We start from the raw sequence: 14540 nt of genomic DNA, 5'->3' as shown, positions 1-14540 counted from the left end.
TCTATCCTTCCTTCCCAACTTCTCTCCTAGACGCTTCCATTGCATATCCACTTTTTAAACAGAATGGCTTTTGTCTCAACGAGATTGTTGAAATAATCATCCAACTTTTCCCTCCACCTTTCATCTCTCTCCCCTCTAACTCATTCCTTGGACTACTATCAGAGTAGTTTTCATAAAATATAAAACAGATCCTGTGACTCCCCAGTTTAAAGCCTTTGTTTTAGTTCCCATTAGCTTTTAGAATACAATATATACTGTTCATCCTGACATACAAAACTCTTCCTGATAAATACTAATTGAGTGCCTAGTATGTGCCTGCCCTTGTGCTAAATGTCGAGGGTACAGGGGTAATCTCTCCAAGACCTTTCAGTCCACAAATGCAATGAGTTTACAAATGAAAAGCACAAACTCCTAAAGGAGTTGGGGTGGGGGTGGGGGTGGGGGTGGGGGTCACAACCTAATTTAGAAAATTGAGGAAGGTCTCAACCTGCCATCTTGTACTTAAAATAGTAATCAGCAGGTGTGGTACCAAATATGGAACCAACAATTTTATCTGCATTATCTCATTTAAGCCATGAGTGCCATTATTGTTAGCCTCATTTTACAGATAAGGAAACTGAGGGCTGGAAGGTTAAATAAGTGGTGGAGTTGGGATTTCACCCAGACTCATGTGAGACCCAGGCATCTTAATCCTTTTGGAACCTGTGCTTCTCCTTTGTAGTACTCACTACACTTGTGGAACTACACCCAACTACTACACTTGTGGAACTACACCCAACTACACTTGTGGACTACTACAAGCAGCTCTGCAAACACGACAGCCTATTTCACTCCAAGTTTGCTCATGCTGCTCCTTTTGCCTGGAATGCCTATTTCCCTCAAAAATCTTCCTGCTGAATCTTTGGCGATCTAATTAAAGTGTTCTCTCTTCCATGTACAATCCTCCCTCGGATAGAATTAGCCACTGTCTTCTTTGTGCATACACAGCATTTCATAAATACTGTCACAGTCCCTCTAGCACTCCAAATACTTATCTGATGTTCTCCCCCTAAGAAACTGTAAGTCCTAGGGGATGACAATCAACTGACCTCCATAGTCAGAAACTTCTGCTGTGCCTGGCCTTCCAATAAGAAAAGGAGAGAAGAAGAGGGAAGGGAGGAAAAAGGAAAGGAGAAGAAAGAAAAGCAAACATGAAGACAAACACTGCAGTATATGATATCCTAAGACCATCTGCTCTTTTGTAAACATTTTGCTTTTTTTTTTTTTTCCCAAGGGTCAGGGTCTCACTCTGTTGCCCAGACTGGAGTGCAGTACCGTGAACATAACTCACTGTAGCCTCTAACTCCGGGGCTCGAGCAATCCTCCTGCCTCAGCCTCCTGCGTAGCTAGGACTACAGGCATGCACTACCACATCTGGCTATTATTATTATTACTATGTTAGTACAGATGGGGTCTTGCTATGTTGCCTAGGCTGGTTTCAAATTCCTGGCCTCAAGCAATCCTTCCACCTCACCTCGGCCTTCCAAAGTGCTGGGATTACAATAAGCCACCATAGGCCAAAATTTTGCATTTTATCCATTACTGTAAAATTAACCCTTATAACTCCAACAACACTCAATTTGAAAACCCCCTGAAAGCTTCCCATTCTGTTGCAGTCCCTTTCTCTCCTCCTGTGCTCTCTCCTCTTCTTCCTATCTAGCCCACCCTTTTGGCAGCTAAGAATTCCTCCCTCCATTGGAGAGCCACCGAGGAAAGAGGAGTCAGATAAGAAAATAAGACCCCAAAGAAGGAAAACAAAGTGAAGTCCTTGCATTAGAAGTTACGTGGCAGAAAGCCACCTGGATATCTGAAATGAAGAAAGAATTGAGAGATATCTACCTTTTGCCTCAGAGACCATCCTTAGCCCTGAAGGCATTGTTTCTGCTTTAGGTTTCCCAGATAAGCATCTGAAGTGCTACAGCAAGGAACTTAAGTTTCCAGATACTTGCCTGGATTTTGCAAGGCGTAGATGAGTCACTTGAGAAGGAGAACTGGAATGGCTGCCTGGGTTCATTTCCATTGTCCAATCAAAGGGCCTGTGGAGGAGGGGCTGCTACAAGACTCTGTGCAGGGAGGGGTGGGTACGTGGATGGCAGTGAGAGGATCAATTAACTCCACCCAGGAGCCAAATGAAACACACAAATAAAAACAAAACCTGAGTAGTGGTTTTGATGTCACTCTGGAGTAGAAAGAGCATTCATTTAAAGCAAAGGTCTGCGACCACCTATGTCAGCCCCTGCCTCCACTCCACCCCTAACAAGCATCAGGTGCCCACACGAGCCTGCTGCTCGCCTCCTGGGCTTTTCTAATCCAGGTGAGACCTGTCCCAGATGTCCAGGAGTCCACTGGGGGAGTGGCACTATCAAGCAGAGTCATCTGGTTTTCTGCCTGGGACCTAGACCATTGTGAGAGTCAACAACATGGGGGTATGGGGGAGAATCTGGAGAGAAGAGGTTAACAACCCTCCCACTTCCTGGCCACCCTCCTCCACCTTTTCTGGCAAGGAGCCCTGGAGCCCCAGCTACTAGGCTGACAGACCAGCCCAGATCCAGTGGCCCCGAGGGACCTGAGCTAAATCTGCAGAACCGGGTAACACGGGAAGCACGGGAAGCACGAGGAAGGTAAAGAGTTCCTGTCCTCGCCCCTCCCCACCTCCATCTTTTCTGTGATCTTTTCGGCCTTTAACTGGTGACTTGTTCTTCCAGGGCCCATTTCTCTCCCCTACCTGGGTTTCTTCTAACCTGGAAATCTAATGACTAAATCACACTAAAAAGTCAGTAGCTCCTGTGGATTACATATCCCAGGAGCATATAGATTTTGAATTTTGAATTTTGAAAGAAACTCTGGGTGGAGATAATATTGAGGCAGAGACTAGAAGATTTGAAAGGACTACTTTCTGTGTGCAGGCAGGGCCTCTGCTAGAGATAGATGAGTCTGGGTCAGGCAGGAGAGTGAGAAGTTCTGAGGTGAAATGAAGGAAGCCCTCAGATAATGCTCCTCCCACCTTGAATCTCATCCCCAGGGTCTTGCTGTCCCATTCTTGGTGCTGGGTGGATCCAAACCCAGGAGATGGGGGCAAGCATCCTGGGATGGCTGAGGGCACTCTCCGGCAGATTCTGCATGTGCCCTCAGATGCTCAGCTGCAGATCTCTGAGGAGTAAAGGGGGCAGACCCACCCACTTCACCTCCAGGCTCTTTCCTTCCTGTTCCTGTTCTATGGTGGGGCTCCCTTGACAGCCTTCAGATTGGGAAGTCAGATGAAGTTTTAAGAAAAGGAACCTGGTGGGTGACAAAGATGGGTGGAGAGGCTGGGGAAAGGCTGTTTACTTCCTCCTGTCTAGTCAGCTTGGTCCCTTTAGGGCTCCGGATATCTGTGGTGACTTGTCCACTCCAGCGTGGCATCATGTGGCAGCTGCTCCTCCCAACTGCTCTGCTACTTCTAGGTAAGTCAGGGTCTCCCTGGTTGAGGGAGAAGTTTGAGATGCCTTGGGTTCAGCAGGGACCCCTTTTCGGGGTAGGGATGAGACTCCCACCAAGGGATGGGACCCCTCACTACATCTATAGCCATGGATTGAGCTCCTAGGACAAGCCAAGATAGGGCTAGAAATGAGGAGAATGCTGTTTCCAATTCAAGCATACTCATGAGTGAGGCCAGTCACTTCACCCCTCTGGGTCTCAGAATCACTATGTGGAACTGAAGAGCTTGGATTAGATGGTCCCTAAGGTCTGTCTCTTTCAGTTCGACATTCCAGTGTTCTCCTCTATGACTTTTAATTTTTACCCTTTCTTGTGGGGATATGGGTTGAGGCTATTTCTGTGGTTTGGTTCAGGGAAATTCAACCTGTACGCTTAATTTGTGAGTTTGCACAGGGAGCAAGGGGTAAGGGAGTAGTGTTGAAAATAGGGATTTGGGTTGACATTGATGCAAGAGGCATGAACACTGGAGACCAGAGAGCAGGTAGCAAGAAGGTTTCCACTAGAAACATCCTGATTCTTGGGAACATTGGGCTCCTGAGGCAGGGGAGGGCAGGGGAGTTTTAAACTCACTCTACATTCTAATCACTCTGATCTCTGCCTCTACTCAATGTTTGATTTACTCTTTTTTCTTGCAGTTTCAGCTGGCATGCGGGCTGGTGAGTCAGCTTCATGGTCTTGGATTGACCCAGTGGGGCACGTATGGGGACATATGATATTGTGGCAATAAGATATTGGGAAATGCTTGCTGAATGGGAAAATGCTGACGTGGGGTTAGCAGGGATAGTTCCTCCAATACAGCAGAACTGGGCCCTATGCTTCTCTGACCAGTTTTTCTCAAGATACTGAACAGGCCAAAAATGGGGCCAAGATGCTCTAAAACTGAGTCACCAAGCATGGGTTTGCAATGAGCTCATTCTAGCTTTGAGGCTCCCTGGGAATGGCAGTGTAGAGCCTGCTCCTCTCCCTGTCCTCACCCCACATTCTCTTGGCTCCTCAGAAGATCTCCCAAAGGCTGTGGTGTTCCTGGAGCCTCAGTGGTACACAGTGCTTGAGAAGGACAGTGTGACCCTGAAGTGCCAGGGAGCCTACTCTCCTGAGGACAGTTCCACACAGTGGTTTCACAATGAGAGCCTCATCTCAAGCCAGACCTCAAGCTACTTCATTGCTGCTGCCAGAGTCAACAACAGTGGAGAATACAGGTGCCAGACAAGCCTCTCCACACTCAGTGACCCGGTGCAGCTGGAAGTCCATATCGGTGAGTTGATGAAGGGAAAGAGGAAAATCACCAATAAAGGGTGAAACAAAGGGTGCTGAAATACTCGGGAAGAGCCAGAGATGATATTCTTAGAGATAAAAGCTAAGATGAGATGATCTGTGGTCCCACTGAATGGTATCAGGGTTGTAGTCCTAGCTCTAAGTAGGTCTTGGGCAAAATGTCAAAGCCTGTGAGACAATAGATAGAGGACTGCTGCACTGCACAATTCCAGGAAGCACCATATGGAATGCATACAATGTGAATGTGTCATGTGAAGGTTAGGTCTTGGCATAGATGCTCAATAATATTTATTTATTTATTTTCATTTTTTTTAAATTTTATTTTTTGAGACAGAGTCTCATTCTGTCACCTAGGCTGGAGTGCAATGGTGCAATCTTGGTTCACTGCAACTTCTGCCTCCTGGGTTCTAGTGATTCTCCTTCCTCAGCCTCCTGAGTAGCTGAGATTACAGGTGCCTGCCACCACATCCAGCTAATTTTTGTATTTTTAATAGAGACAGGGTTTCATTATGTTGATTAGTCTGGTCTCAAACTCCTGACCTCAAGTGATTTACCTGCCTTGGCCTCCCAAAGTGCTGGGATTACAGGCGTGAGCCACCATGCCTGGCCAATAATATTTATTGAATAAATTTATGAATTTGGTGTTAGGACCTCAATCTCCTCCTCACTCTCAGATATGTAATGCCCTAAGCAACCTCCCAAAGCAATCCTAGTGGCCTAGCATCGTATCTTTCTCTCTCCTCATCAATGCTATAGTCAAACCTATACTTAAGCATAAATTTGGTAATGTGATATCTCTTCCAATAGAGGCAGATATATGTTCAGTCTGCACATTAATCATGAGATGAAAGTCCTTGTGTACTATTAACAGAATATAGACAACAGATACAGGTAGGAGAAACACTTTGAAGGCAGGGGTCTTTCCTGGTGTCCCTACAATCTTACCACATAGCCTGGTCCCTGCAGTGTCACCCAGCAAACCAAACTCTACTTCCATGGCTGTTCCATTCATACAATGTTTATGGGTGGAACAAGCCTTGGGGGAAGAAGGGCATAAAGAGGTGGATCTGCAAGACAGCTCCATGGAATTGGGCCTCTGAAACTGATTTTTATGGCTCTTTGGCCTCTGGCAGTACCACTCAACTGACATGGTTTTCACTCTCCAGAGCTACAAGAAGGAATGTCCATTTCTAGCTAGGTAAGAGATGTCCACCTACAACCAAATAAAACAGGGAATTACCAAGAGAAAGCAATAGAAAAATCAAGTCTAAGAGTTACTAGTTTGCCTTGAACTTGGCTCTAGAAACTGGTTTTAGAACTCTAGCCAATCAAGTCTATATTAAACTGTGATCATGAGAATTAGCTTCACCAGGTAAACTTCTGAGCATCCTTTAGGACCCATTTCACTTATGTCCTCCTCTGAGGAGCATTTTTTACTTCTTTTTTTTTTTTTTTTGAGACACTCTCTGTCTGTCACCCAGGCTGGAGTGCAGTGGCGCAATCTCGGCTCACTGCAACCTCCATCTCCCAGGTTCAAGTGATTCTCCTGCCTCAGCCTCCCAAGTAGCCAGGACTACAGGCATGTGCCACCACACCCGGCTAATTTTTTGTATTTTTAGTAGAGACGGGGTTTCGCCGTGTTTGCCAGGATGGTCTCGATCTTCTGACCTCGAGATCCACCCGCCTTGGACTCCCAAAGTACTAGGATTACAGACATGAGCCACTGCGCCTGGCCTGCATTTTTTACTTCTTTCAGGCAGAATTTCTTTATTTCAATCTAGTCGGCCCTGCAGTCCTTTATTCTTAGCCTATTGTAGCACTCATTATATGGTATTGTGATTATTTCTGAATATTTATGTTTCTGTGTCTAGACTTAGATTCTTTGAGGCTGAGAACTATATGTCCAGTCGTCTGGGTATCTCCAGTCTGCAGTGTGTCATACATAGTGAGTGTTTGATGAAATATCAATTGAAGGAATATACATATGGACATTCACTGAGTCCATGACAGCACAGATTGGAATACGAATGTTCCTCCAAAGGCCACCAGACTATATACTAACCATGACTTTATGCTAATAATGTTTCATCTCTCTGCTGAAAAAGTAAGTGGATAGATAGGCACATGGCTTCTTTTGATAAATGATATATCTTAATAGGTAATAAAGATTACTTTCTGTTTGGCAAACCTTTGTGGTAGAGAATCATGACCAACACACGGCCTACCAATTTTGTTTAGCATTAGGTAGTAGATTTTTAAAATTATAGTAATTCAACCTGAGAATTTTAAATTTAAAAAATAAAATTATAGTAAATTTTATTTTGTTCTTATTACAAAAGCCATTTGGGGTCAATTTCAAAAGTACATAAAAGAAAACAGGAAAAATTTAAAATGTCCTTTGGTCCCACTCCTTCAGAGAAAGCCCCTGTTAACATGTAAGTGCATACCCTTCTTTTTTTCTGTGCATAATACTTTCTAAAATATTTTAAGTATTATGCTTTTTTAACTTAACACTGTCTCATGAATATTTTCTTATGCCATTATAATATTTATCTACAATATCATTATTTTTCAATTATTCAGGCCCTTTCCCAATCATGACTTCATGTTCTCTCTCTCTGTGAAGTCTGATTACTTGGTGACATGATTGTGAGAATAAGCTCTGGCGATATAAGAATTTCCTCTCTTGAAGGCTATGCTCAGTAATAAAGTTGGTCTCATCAAGGCCCTGTGACACCTCAGAAACCACCAATTGCCACGCTGAGCACTACCAGTCATGCCCTTCCCATTCCTGATGTTTACATTAAGTTCTCCTTCACAATTTCTGCAGCCACTCTGTGGCCATCATCACCTTATTCCTGACTGCCACAAGAGTCTTTCAATATTCCTTCGATTGCCTATTCCTTCTGAAATCTACCTTTTCTCTAATAGGGCAAAAAAATCATCATTTTCAAATGCAATTTTTACTCTGATCTAGAACTGACTGTGACTCCTTGTCACCTGCCACAGCAAATCTAAGTCTAGCACTTAAGGATCCTGCAGATATGCCCTTCGTTGCTTCTCACTTACCTCCTTGCTTAGTCCCTCTGCTCTAACTCTGTGCGTTGACCATATGTGTATGTGTGTTCCTCTTCCCCATTAGACAAAGGTCTTGGTATGACTTCAGTTCTCTTGTAGGGCCCCATCAGCTCTTCCCCAAAGGGAGCTATGCAGGGTTGACTCCCAATCTGGCTTTCCCTTATGTCCCAGGATCTGGATGGTACGTGGCCCTTTCACAAAGCTCTGCACTGACAGCTGAGGCCTCCCGGGCCTGGGGTGTCTCTGTGTCTTTCAGGCTGGCTGTTGCTCCAGGCCCCTCGGCAGGTGTTCAAGGAGGAAGACTCTATTCACCTGAGGTGTCACAGCTGGAAGAACAGTCTTCTGCATAAGGTCACATATTTACAGAATGGCAAAGGCAGGAAGTATTTTCATCAGAATTCTGACTTCTACATTCCAAAAGCCACACTTAAAGACAGCGGCTCCTACTTCTGCAGGGGACTTATTGGGAGTAAAAATGTATCTTCAGAGACTGTGAACATCACCGTCACTCAAGGTGAGACATGTGACACCCTGGAATGCCCAGGGAAGTTGAGTTGGGAGGAGATTCCCAATTCTTACACACACTTCTGGTCCCCCTCGATGCTGGTCCCCCCCGATGATCAGCAGGAGGTCCCCGAAAGTCCCTGATTGTAGGGTAAGTTTGCATCTCTCTTTCGGTCCATTCTTTTGGGGTAGCTAAGAGGTGTCATTCACTCTGCAGCATGATGGCAGGAGCAGAAGCTACATCTCCTCCCCAATAAATACCTCTGTCTTTCCTTACCCTAATCACACCCACGATGTCGTATGTTCCTATCATACTGGCCTCCTTCTTATCCAAGCCTTTTAGCCACGATCCAAACTGGCAGGAGCCCCTCATCCCCTCACAGAAAGAGCCTAGAACCTGGGTTCCGGCTCTGCAGCTAATTAACCATCTGACCAGAGGTGAACCACTTAGTCTCTCTGAACCCCAGTTTCTTCTGCTGTAACAAAAATAAGCTGACATTTATTGGGCACCTTTCATTGTGCTAGACTCTGTGCTAAATAATTCTTTACATGCACCTGGTTTGACTATCATAGTGGACCTTCACAACATGAGATAGGTAATATTTATTCCATTTTACAGATGAAGTAACTGAGGTGCTAAAATAAACAAGTTGTCCCTAAGGTCACATCAAAGACTTCAAAGCCTGTATATTTAACCATTAAGTAAAAGATCTGAATAAGCACTAACCTCTTATGATCCCAATTAAGTCATCCACAAAACATCTCTAGTTTCAGCACCAGCCTCCAGAATCATAGCTCTAGAGTAGTATGCCTGGACTTTCCAGTTTCACAGAACTTCTATCTGTAACTAGCCCAAGACATAAACTGTAAACAATTTGCATGTAGAAAGGCAGCAAAACACCATTTGAGATTTTTTTCTTTTTTTTTTTTTGAGACAGAGTCTCACTCTGTCGCCCAGGCTGGAGTGCAGTGGCTGAATCTCGGCTCACTGCAAGCTCCACCTCCTGGGTTTTATGCCATTCTCCTGCCTCAGCCTCCCGAGTAGCTGAGACTACAGGCGCCCGCCACCTCGCCTGGCTAGTTTTTTTGTATTTTTTAGTAGAGAGGGGGTTTCACCGTGTTAGCCAGGATGGTCTCGATCTCCTGACCTCGTGATCCGCCCGTCTCGGCCTCCCAAAGTGCTGGGATTACAGGCTTGAGCCACCGCGCCTGGCCACCTTTTGAGATTTTGACACTACAATGCCACAATTTGTACCAAAATAATTTCATGACACTTTAAACTGAAAATAAATACTCCCAAGTGGTTAGGGAAAGAGAGTGAATAAAGCAAATGAGGTAACATGAAAACAATGAGTGGATCTGGGTAAAGTACATATGGGATTTCTTTATACTATTCTGGTAATTTTTTTTAAGTTTGGAAATATATCAAAATCAAGAGTTTAAAAAATTGAAATACAAAATCAACAAATTTGTCCCAGTTTCTAGACAATAGCATTGTCTGACAATTTTTTAACTATCACACAAAACCTAGCTTACAACCTAACTTGCTAATGCTCCCTGTCACATCTCTGTCAAATAAGCAGGAGCCTTTGCTAAGTGTTTGGTGAGCTGTCCTCTGCTCAGATAGCACTAAGATCAGGAACCAATGGGAGGAAGCAATACTTTCCCCCCAGACTTCTCCACCATTCCTACCACTTGTCTTTTGGCAGGTGTCAAAGACTCTACTGGTGACCTCACTGTTTGTTCCAAATATCTGCCTTAGTGACTCTTTTTTTTTTTCCCATCTCTCCACTTCTCCTAACAGATTTGGCAGTGTCATCCATCTCATCATTCTTTCCACCTGGGTACCAAGTCTCTTTCTGCCTGGTGATGGTACTCCTTTTTGCAGTGGACACAGGACTATATTTCTCTGTGAAGAAAAACATTCCAAGCTCAACAGGGGACTGGAAGGACCATAAATTTAAATGGAGCAAGGACCCTCAAGACAAATGACTCCCATCCCGTGGGGGTAATAAGAGCAGTGGCAGCAGCATCTCTGAACCTTTCTCTGGATTTGCAACCCCATCATCCTCTTTAGGCCTCTCCACAAGCAGCAGGAAACATAGAACTCAGAGCCCAGATCCCTTACCCAACTCTCGATTTTTCCTTGGTCTCCAGTGGAAGGGAAAGGCCTATGATCTTCAAGTGCCTACAGGGAAGTCCCAGTGAGTAGCTACATTCCTTGGAATTGAAGTTTCAGAGCTACACAAACACTTTTTCTGTCCCAACCATTCCCTCACAGCAAAGCAACAATACAGGCCAGGGATGGTAATCCTTTAAACACATAAAACTTGTTCCTATTATAAATTACCCAGTTTAGAAGGAAAAAAGAAAATAATTGTTCCTAAATAAATGGATAAGTAGAGTTAATAGTTGAGGCAGGGCCATACGGAGTGTGGGAACTGCTGGGGATCTAGGAAATTCAGTGGGACCAATGAAAGAATGGCTGAGAAATAGCAGGGTAGTCCAGGATAGACTAAGGGAGGTGTCCCCATCTGAGCCCAGAGATAAGGCTGTCTTCCTAGAACATTAGCCGTAGTGGAATTAACCAGAAATCATGACGGTGGGGTAGAATTGAGTCTTCCAGGGGAGTCTATCAGAACTGGACCACCTCCAGGTATATAATGATGAGCCCCCTTAATGCTAGGTGTAGAAAATGGTCCTAGGAAGGGGACTGAGGATTAGGGCGGGGGTGGGGTGGAAAAGAAAGTACAGAACAAACCTTGTGTCACTGTCCCAAGTTAAGCTAAGTGAACAGAACTATCTCAGCGTCAGAATGAGAAAGCCTGAGAAGAAAGAACTGACCACAAACACACCGGAAGGAAAGCACAAGAGGTGAAAATACTTTTTTGACCAGGGTAGTAAGAAGGGCAGGGACTGTAAAACCACCTTTTCTGTTTCAATATCTAATTCCTGTATAGCTTTGTTCATTGCATTTATTAAACAAATGTTGTATAACCAATACTAAAAGTACTACTGAGCTTCACTGAGTTAAATTATGAAACTTTCAAATCTTTCATCATGTCACTTCCAATGAGGTGGGGATGGAGAAGACCGTTGTTGCTTATGAAAGAAAGCTTTAGCTGTCTCTGTTTTGGAAGTTTTAAGTACAGCATTTCTTGGTTCCAATAAAGCATTTTACAAGATCTTGCATGCTACTCTTAGATAGAAGATGGGAAAACCATGGTGATAAAATATGAATGATAAAATTATTTCTTCTTCCCTTTGTCCAGGACTGTAACAGAGATTGGTTTGGATTGGTGAGAAACACCCCCACCTCCTAGCAACCATCTCACCACAACTCTTAAGAATTAGCTAGCTTGCTTTCCAAATCTTGCTGAGACAATTGGGTTAAGGCGGATTCTTATGGGAAGTATGGGATAGGAGGGTGAATAGGCATTAGAGATAGTTTCAGAGCATTGGGGCAGATAGGAGAAGGTACAGCTACACAGAAGGTAGAGGCCTGGGCAGAGGTAGAGGGTCAGCCTGATTGTATGAATTATGAGCTATATACCAAGACGATTCAAGCTAGGTTACATACATAAATATTACATAAGATTCAGACATGACACAAGTGCATTTGGAAACCTTGGACATTAAACTCACATTTATTTACTACCTACAATGTGCAAGCTTGAGTTCAGGTGCTGAAGATATCAGATGAAAAAATACAGGGGTCATTCCCTGGAGAAGCTTTATTTCTAGTGAGAAAAACAGTTAAATAGAAAGAGAATGAAGAAAGGGCTGCAGAAAAGAGGCTTGATTTGGGGGATGTGGTCATGAAGGATGAGTAGGAGTTTGCCAGGCAAAGAAGAGAAGAAAAGCCCAAGGTTCATAGGCAAAGATTTAAAACCAAGAAAGCAGTTTGGTTCTGTGTCGGTGTGGGAGAGGAAGGAGTTTCAGGGCCAGATGATGAAGGGCATTGCCTTTCAAACTAAGGAGATGGTATCAGACCCTGCAGTACATTGACGGAATTTAAGCAGACCAGGTTTGTACCGTATAGTATTTTAGAAGGATTCTCTGACAACTACCTGATGGATGGACGGGACAGGAGAGTTGAAGACAGGAAGCCAGCTAGGGCGGCAAGGCAGGATGCAGTAACCCAAAGGCAGCAATAAGGAAGTAACTGGCGGTGAGGCTGGAGAGGAAGGTGCTTAATCAATAAGCTATTTGGAAGGCAGACTCTCCAAGAACTGGCAGCCAGCAGTACACGGCGTAACTAAGGACCAGGTTCCACACACAGTGCCCGTTTTCTGAGTTAGGAAATAGAAAAGCAAGGCAGGCACAGGTTTGGTGGAAAGACAAACAATTCGTTTTGGGATTATTAGTACTTACTTCCTTTGGTCAGTAAATTTTCTTAAAGATGGCAGTTTCATAACGTAACTACACTGGTTAAGCAGCTAAAAGTTAAAATTACAACCCTAGTCGGAAAAACCAATACCTCAAAATTACCCGTACAGCACTAAGGCGGAAGAGGACAGTGTGAACTACACGATGCTGAGCTCAGCTGGCAGTGCTCCCGGCTGGTTTTGAGAGCCGCGGTCCCAGCGCACCGGGTGGTTAGCATCGAAAGCGGTTTTTCAAAGTTTCTTAAAAACCTGAGGTTTACAAAACGTCACTTCCGTCCCTGGGTGGGATCGAACCACCAACCTTTCGGTTAACAGCCGAACGCGCTAACCGATTGCGCCACAGAGACGGACGTTAGGGCGCTTCGCTGCCAACTCACTTCACTGAAGGAAAAAGGCTCACTCTACGTCTCCAAAAAAACCGAGGCTGATTTGAAACCTGTGACACAATTAGTTTTCCGTGCTTCAAGGCGCAGCTCATAGCCCTGAGCGAGGCAGGTCTTTTTTCCGCGCTAGCACTTGCGTAGATCTGGAACAGGACTACAGCTTCCACCAGAAGAGGCTGAGAAAAGGAGAGCAGAAGAGGATGCAGGAACGAAGTGTCTTTGGGGAATCCAAAATGGATGCTCTCTGTGGGTTCGGGGGTTCAGTTGATTTTGGTCAGAGAAGTACGACGATAAGCTTTTTTTGCTGATGTAGACAATTTATGTATGCATGTGCACACGTTTAGTGCTGACTCATAATAAGCTTATTATCGTGAGCATTAAAAATACTTTCTTATGGGTCCAATTACGTCCAGCAAAATGTGATATCTAAGTAAGTGAGTTTTGTATTACAAAATTGGTCTTCAACCCCCGCTGTTTTGAAAGATTTCTACCGGCATATTAGACAGGCAGGCAGAACACGGAGCTTAAAAAGCCTGTAACATTCCAATTAATGGTATTCAGCTTGGAAATAAAAAAATATTTTTTTTAAAAAATGCCTGCAATTTAAGGACTTTCATACTGATATATCCAGATCCAAATATCTGAGGACAGAGACCCCTAATTCCACCACCATCGACCTAGAGAACCTCGTCAGTGCTGGGTCTAAAAAGCCATTTTTTTTCTTTAACTCTTTTTTTGTATGTTTACTTTAAGTGCTAGGGTACATGTGCACAACGTGCAGGTTTGTTACATATGTATACATGTGCCATGTTGATGTGCTGCACCCATTACCTCGTCATTTACATTAGGTATTTCTCCTAATGTTATCCCTTTCCCCCTCCCCCCATCCACAACAGGTCCCAGTGTGTGATGTTCCCCACCCATGCACACGTATGTTTATTGTGGCACTATTCACAATAGCAAAGACTTGGAACCAACCCAAATGTCCATCAATGATAGAGTGGATTAAGAAAATGTGGCACATATACACTATGGAATACTATGCAGCCATAAAAAAGAATGAGTTCATGTCCTTTGTAGGGACATGGATGCAGCTGGAAACCATCATTCTCAGCAAACTATCGCAAGAACAGAAAACCAAACACCATATGTTCTCACTCTTAGGTGGGAATTGAACAATGAGAACACTTAGACAAAAGCTATTTTCTATATTGCCCAAGACCCAGGGCCTCTCCATAGCCTCCACACAGAAGCTCCTTTCTTTCTGCCCTGCCATCCTGTCATCAGTGGGCTCCAGTTTAGGTGCAGGTGGAAGTTTTAAATGATGTTCAGTGAAATGAGAAGACACACAAACATAGATATGCATATGCAGAAATTATATATGCATATATGTTTA

At 44.1% G+C, this 14540-nt stretch overlaps 1 protein-coding gene and 1 non-coding gene across 2 annotated transcripts; one reads left to right on the top strand and one right to left on the bottom strand.

Annotated features, from left to right (window-relative positions):
- The first annotated feature begins 3113 nt into the window (after positions 1–3113).
- On the top strand, positions 3114–11621 carry LOC111525035 (low affinity immunoglobulin gamma Fc region receptor III-like). Its single transcript, XM_023190338.1, is given in 6 exon segments — positions 3114–3189; positions 3192–3482; positions 4152–4172; positions 4514–4771; positions 8126–8383; positions 10178–11621. Coding segments are annotated over 6 exon segments (1077 nt in total). The 5' UTR covers positions 3114–3128; the 3' UTR covers positions 10366–11621.
- Positions 11622–13034: 1413 nt separating this feature from the next.
- TRNAN-GUU lies at positions 13035–13108 on the bottom strand. Its single transcript has one exon. It is a non-coding gene; the product is annotated as a tRNA-Asn (tRNA).
- Between the last annotated feature and the right edge of the window lie 1432 nt (positions 13109–14540).

This window comes from Piliocolobus tephrosceles, chromosome 1 (assembly GCF_002776525.5).
Source record: "Piliocolobus tephrosceles isolate RC106 chromosome 1, ASM277652v3, whole genome shotgun sequence".
Taxonomy (NCBI): domain Eukaryota; kingdom Metazoa; phylum Chordata; class Mammalia; order Primates; family Cercopithecidae; genus Piliocolobus; species Piliocolobus tephrosceles.
This window is presented reverse-complemented; position numbering and strand designations above follow the sequence as displayed.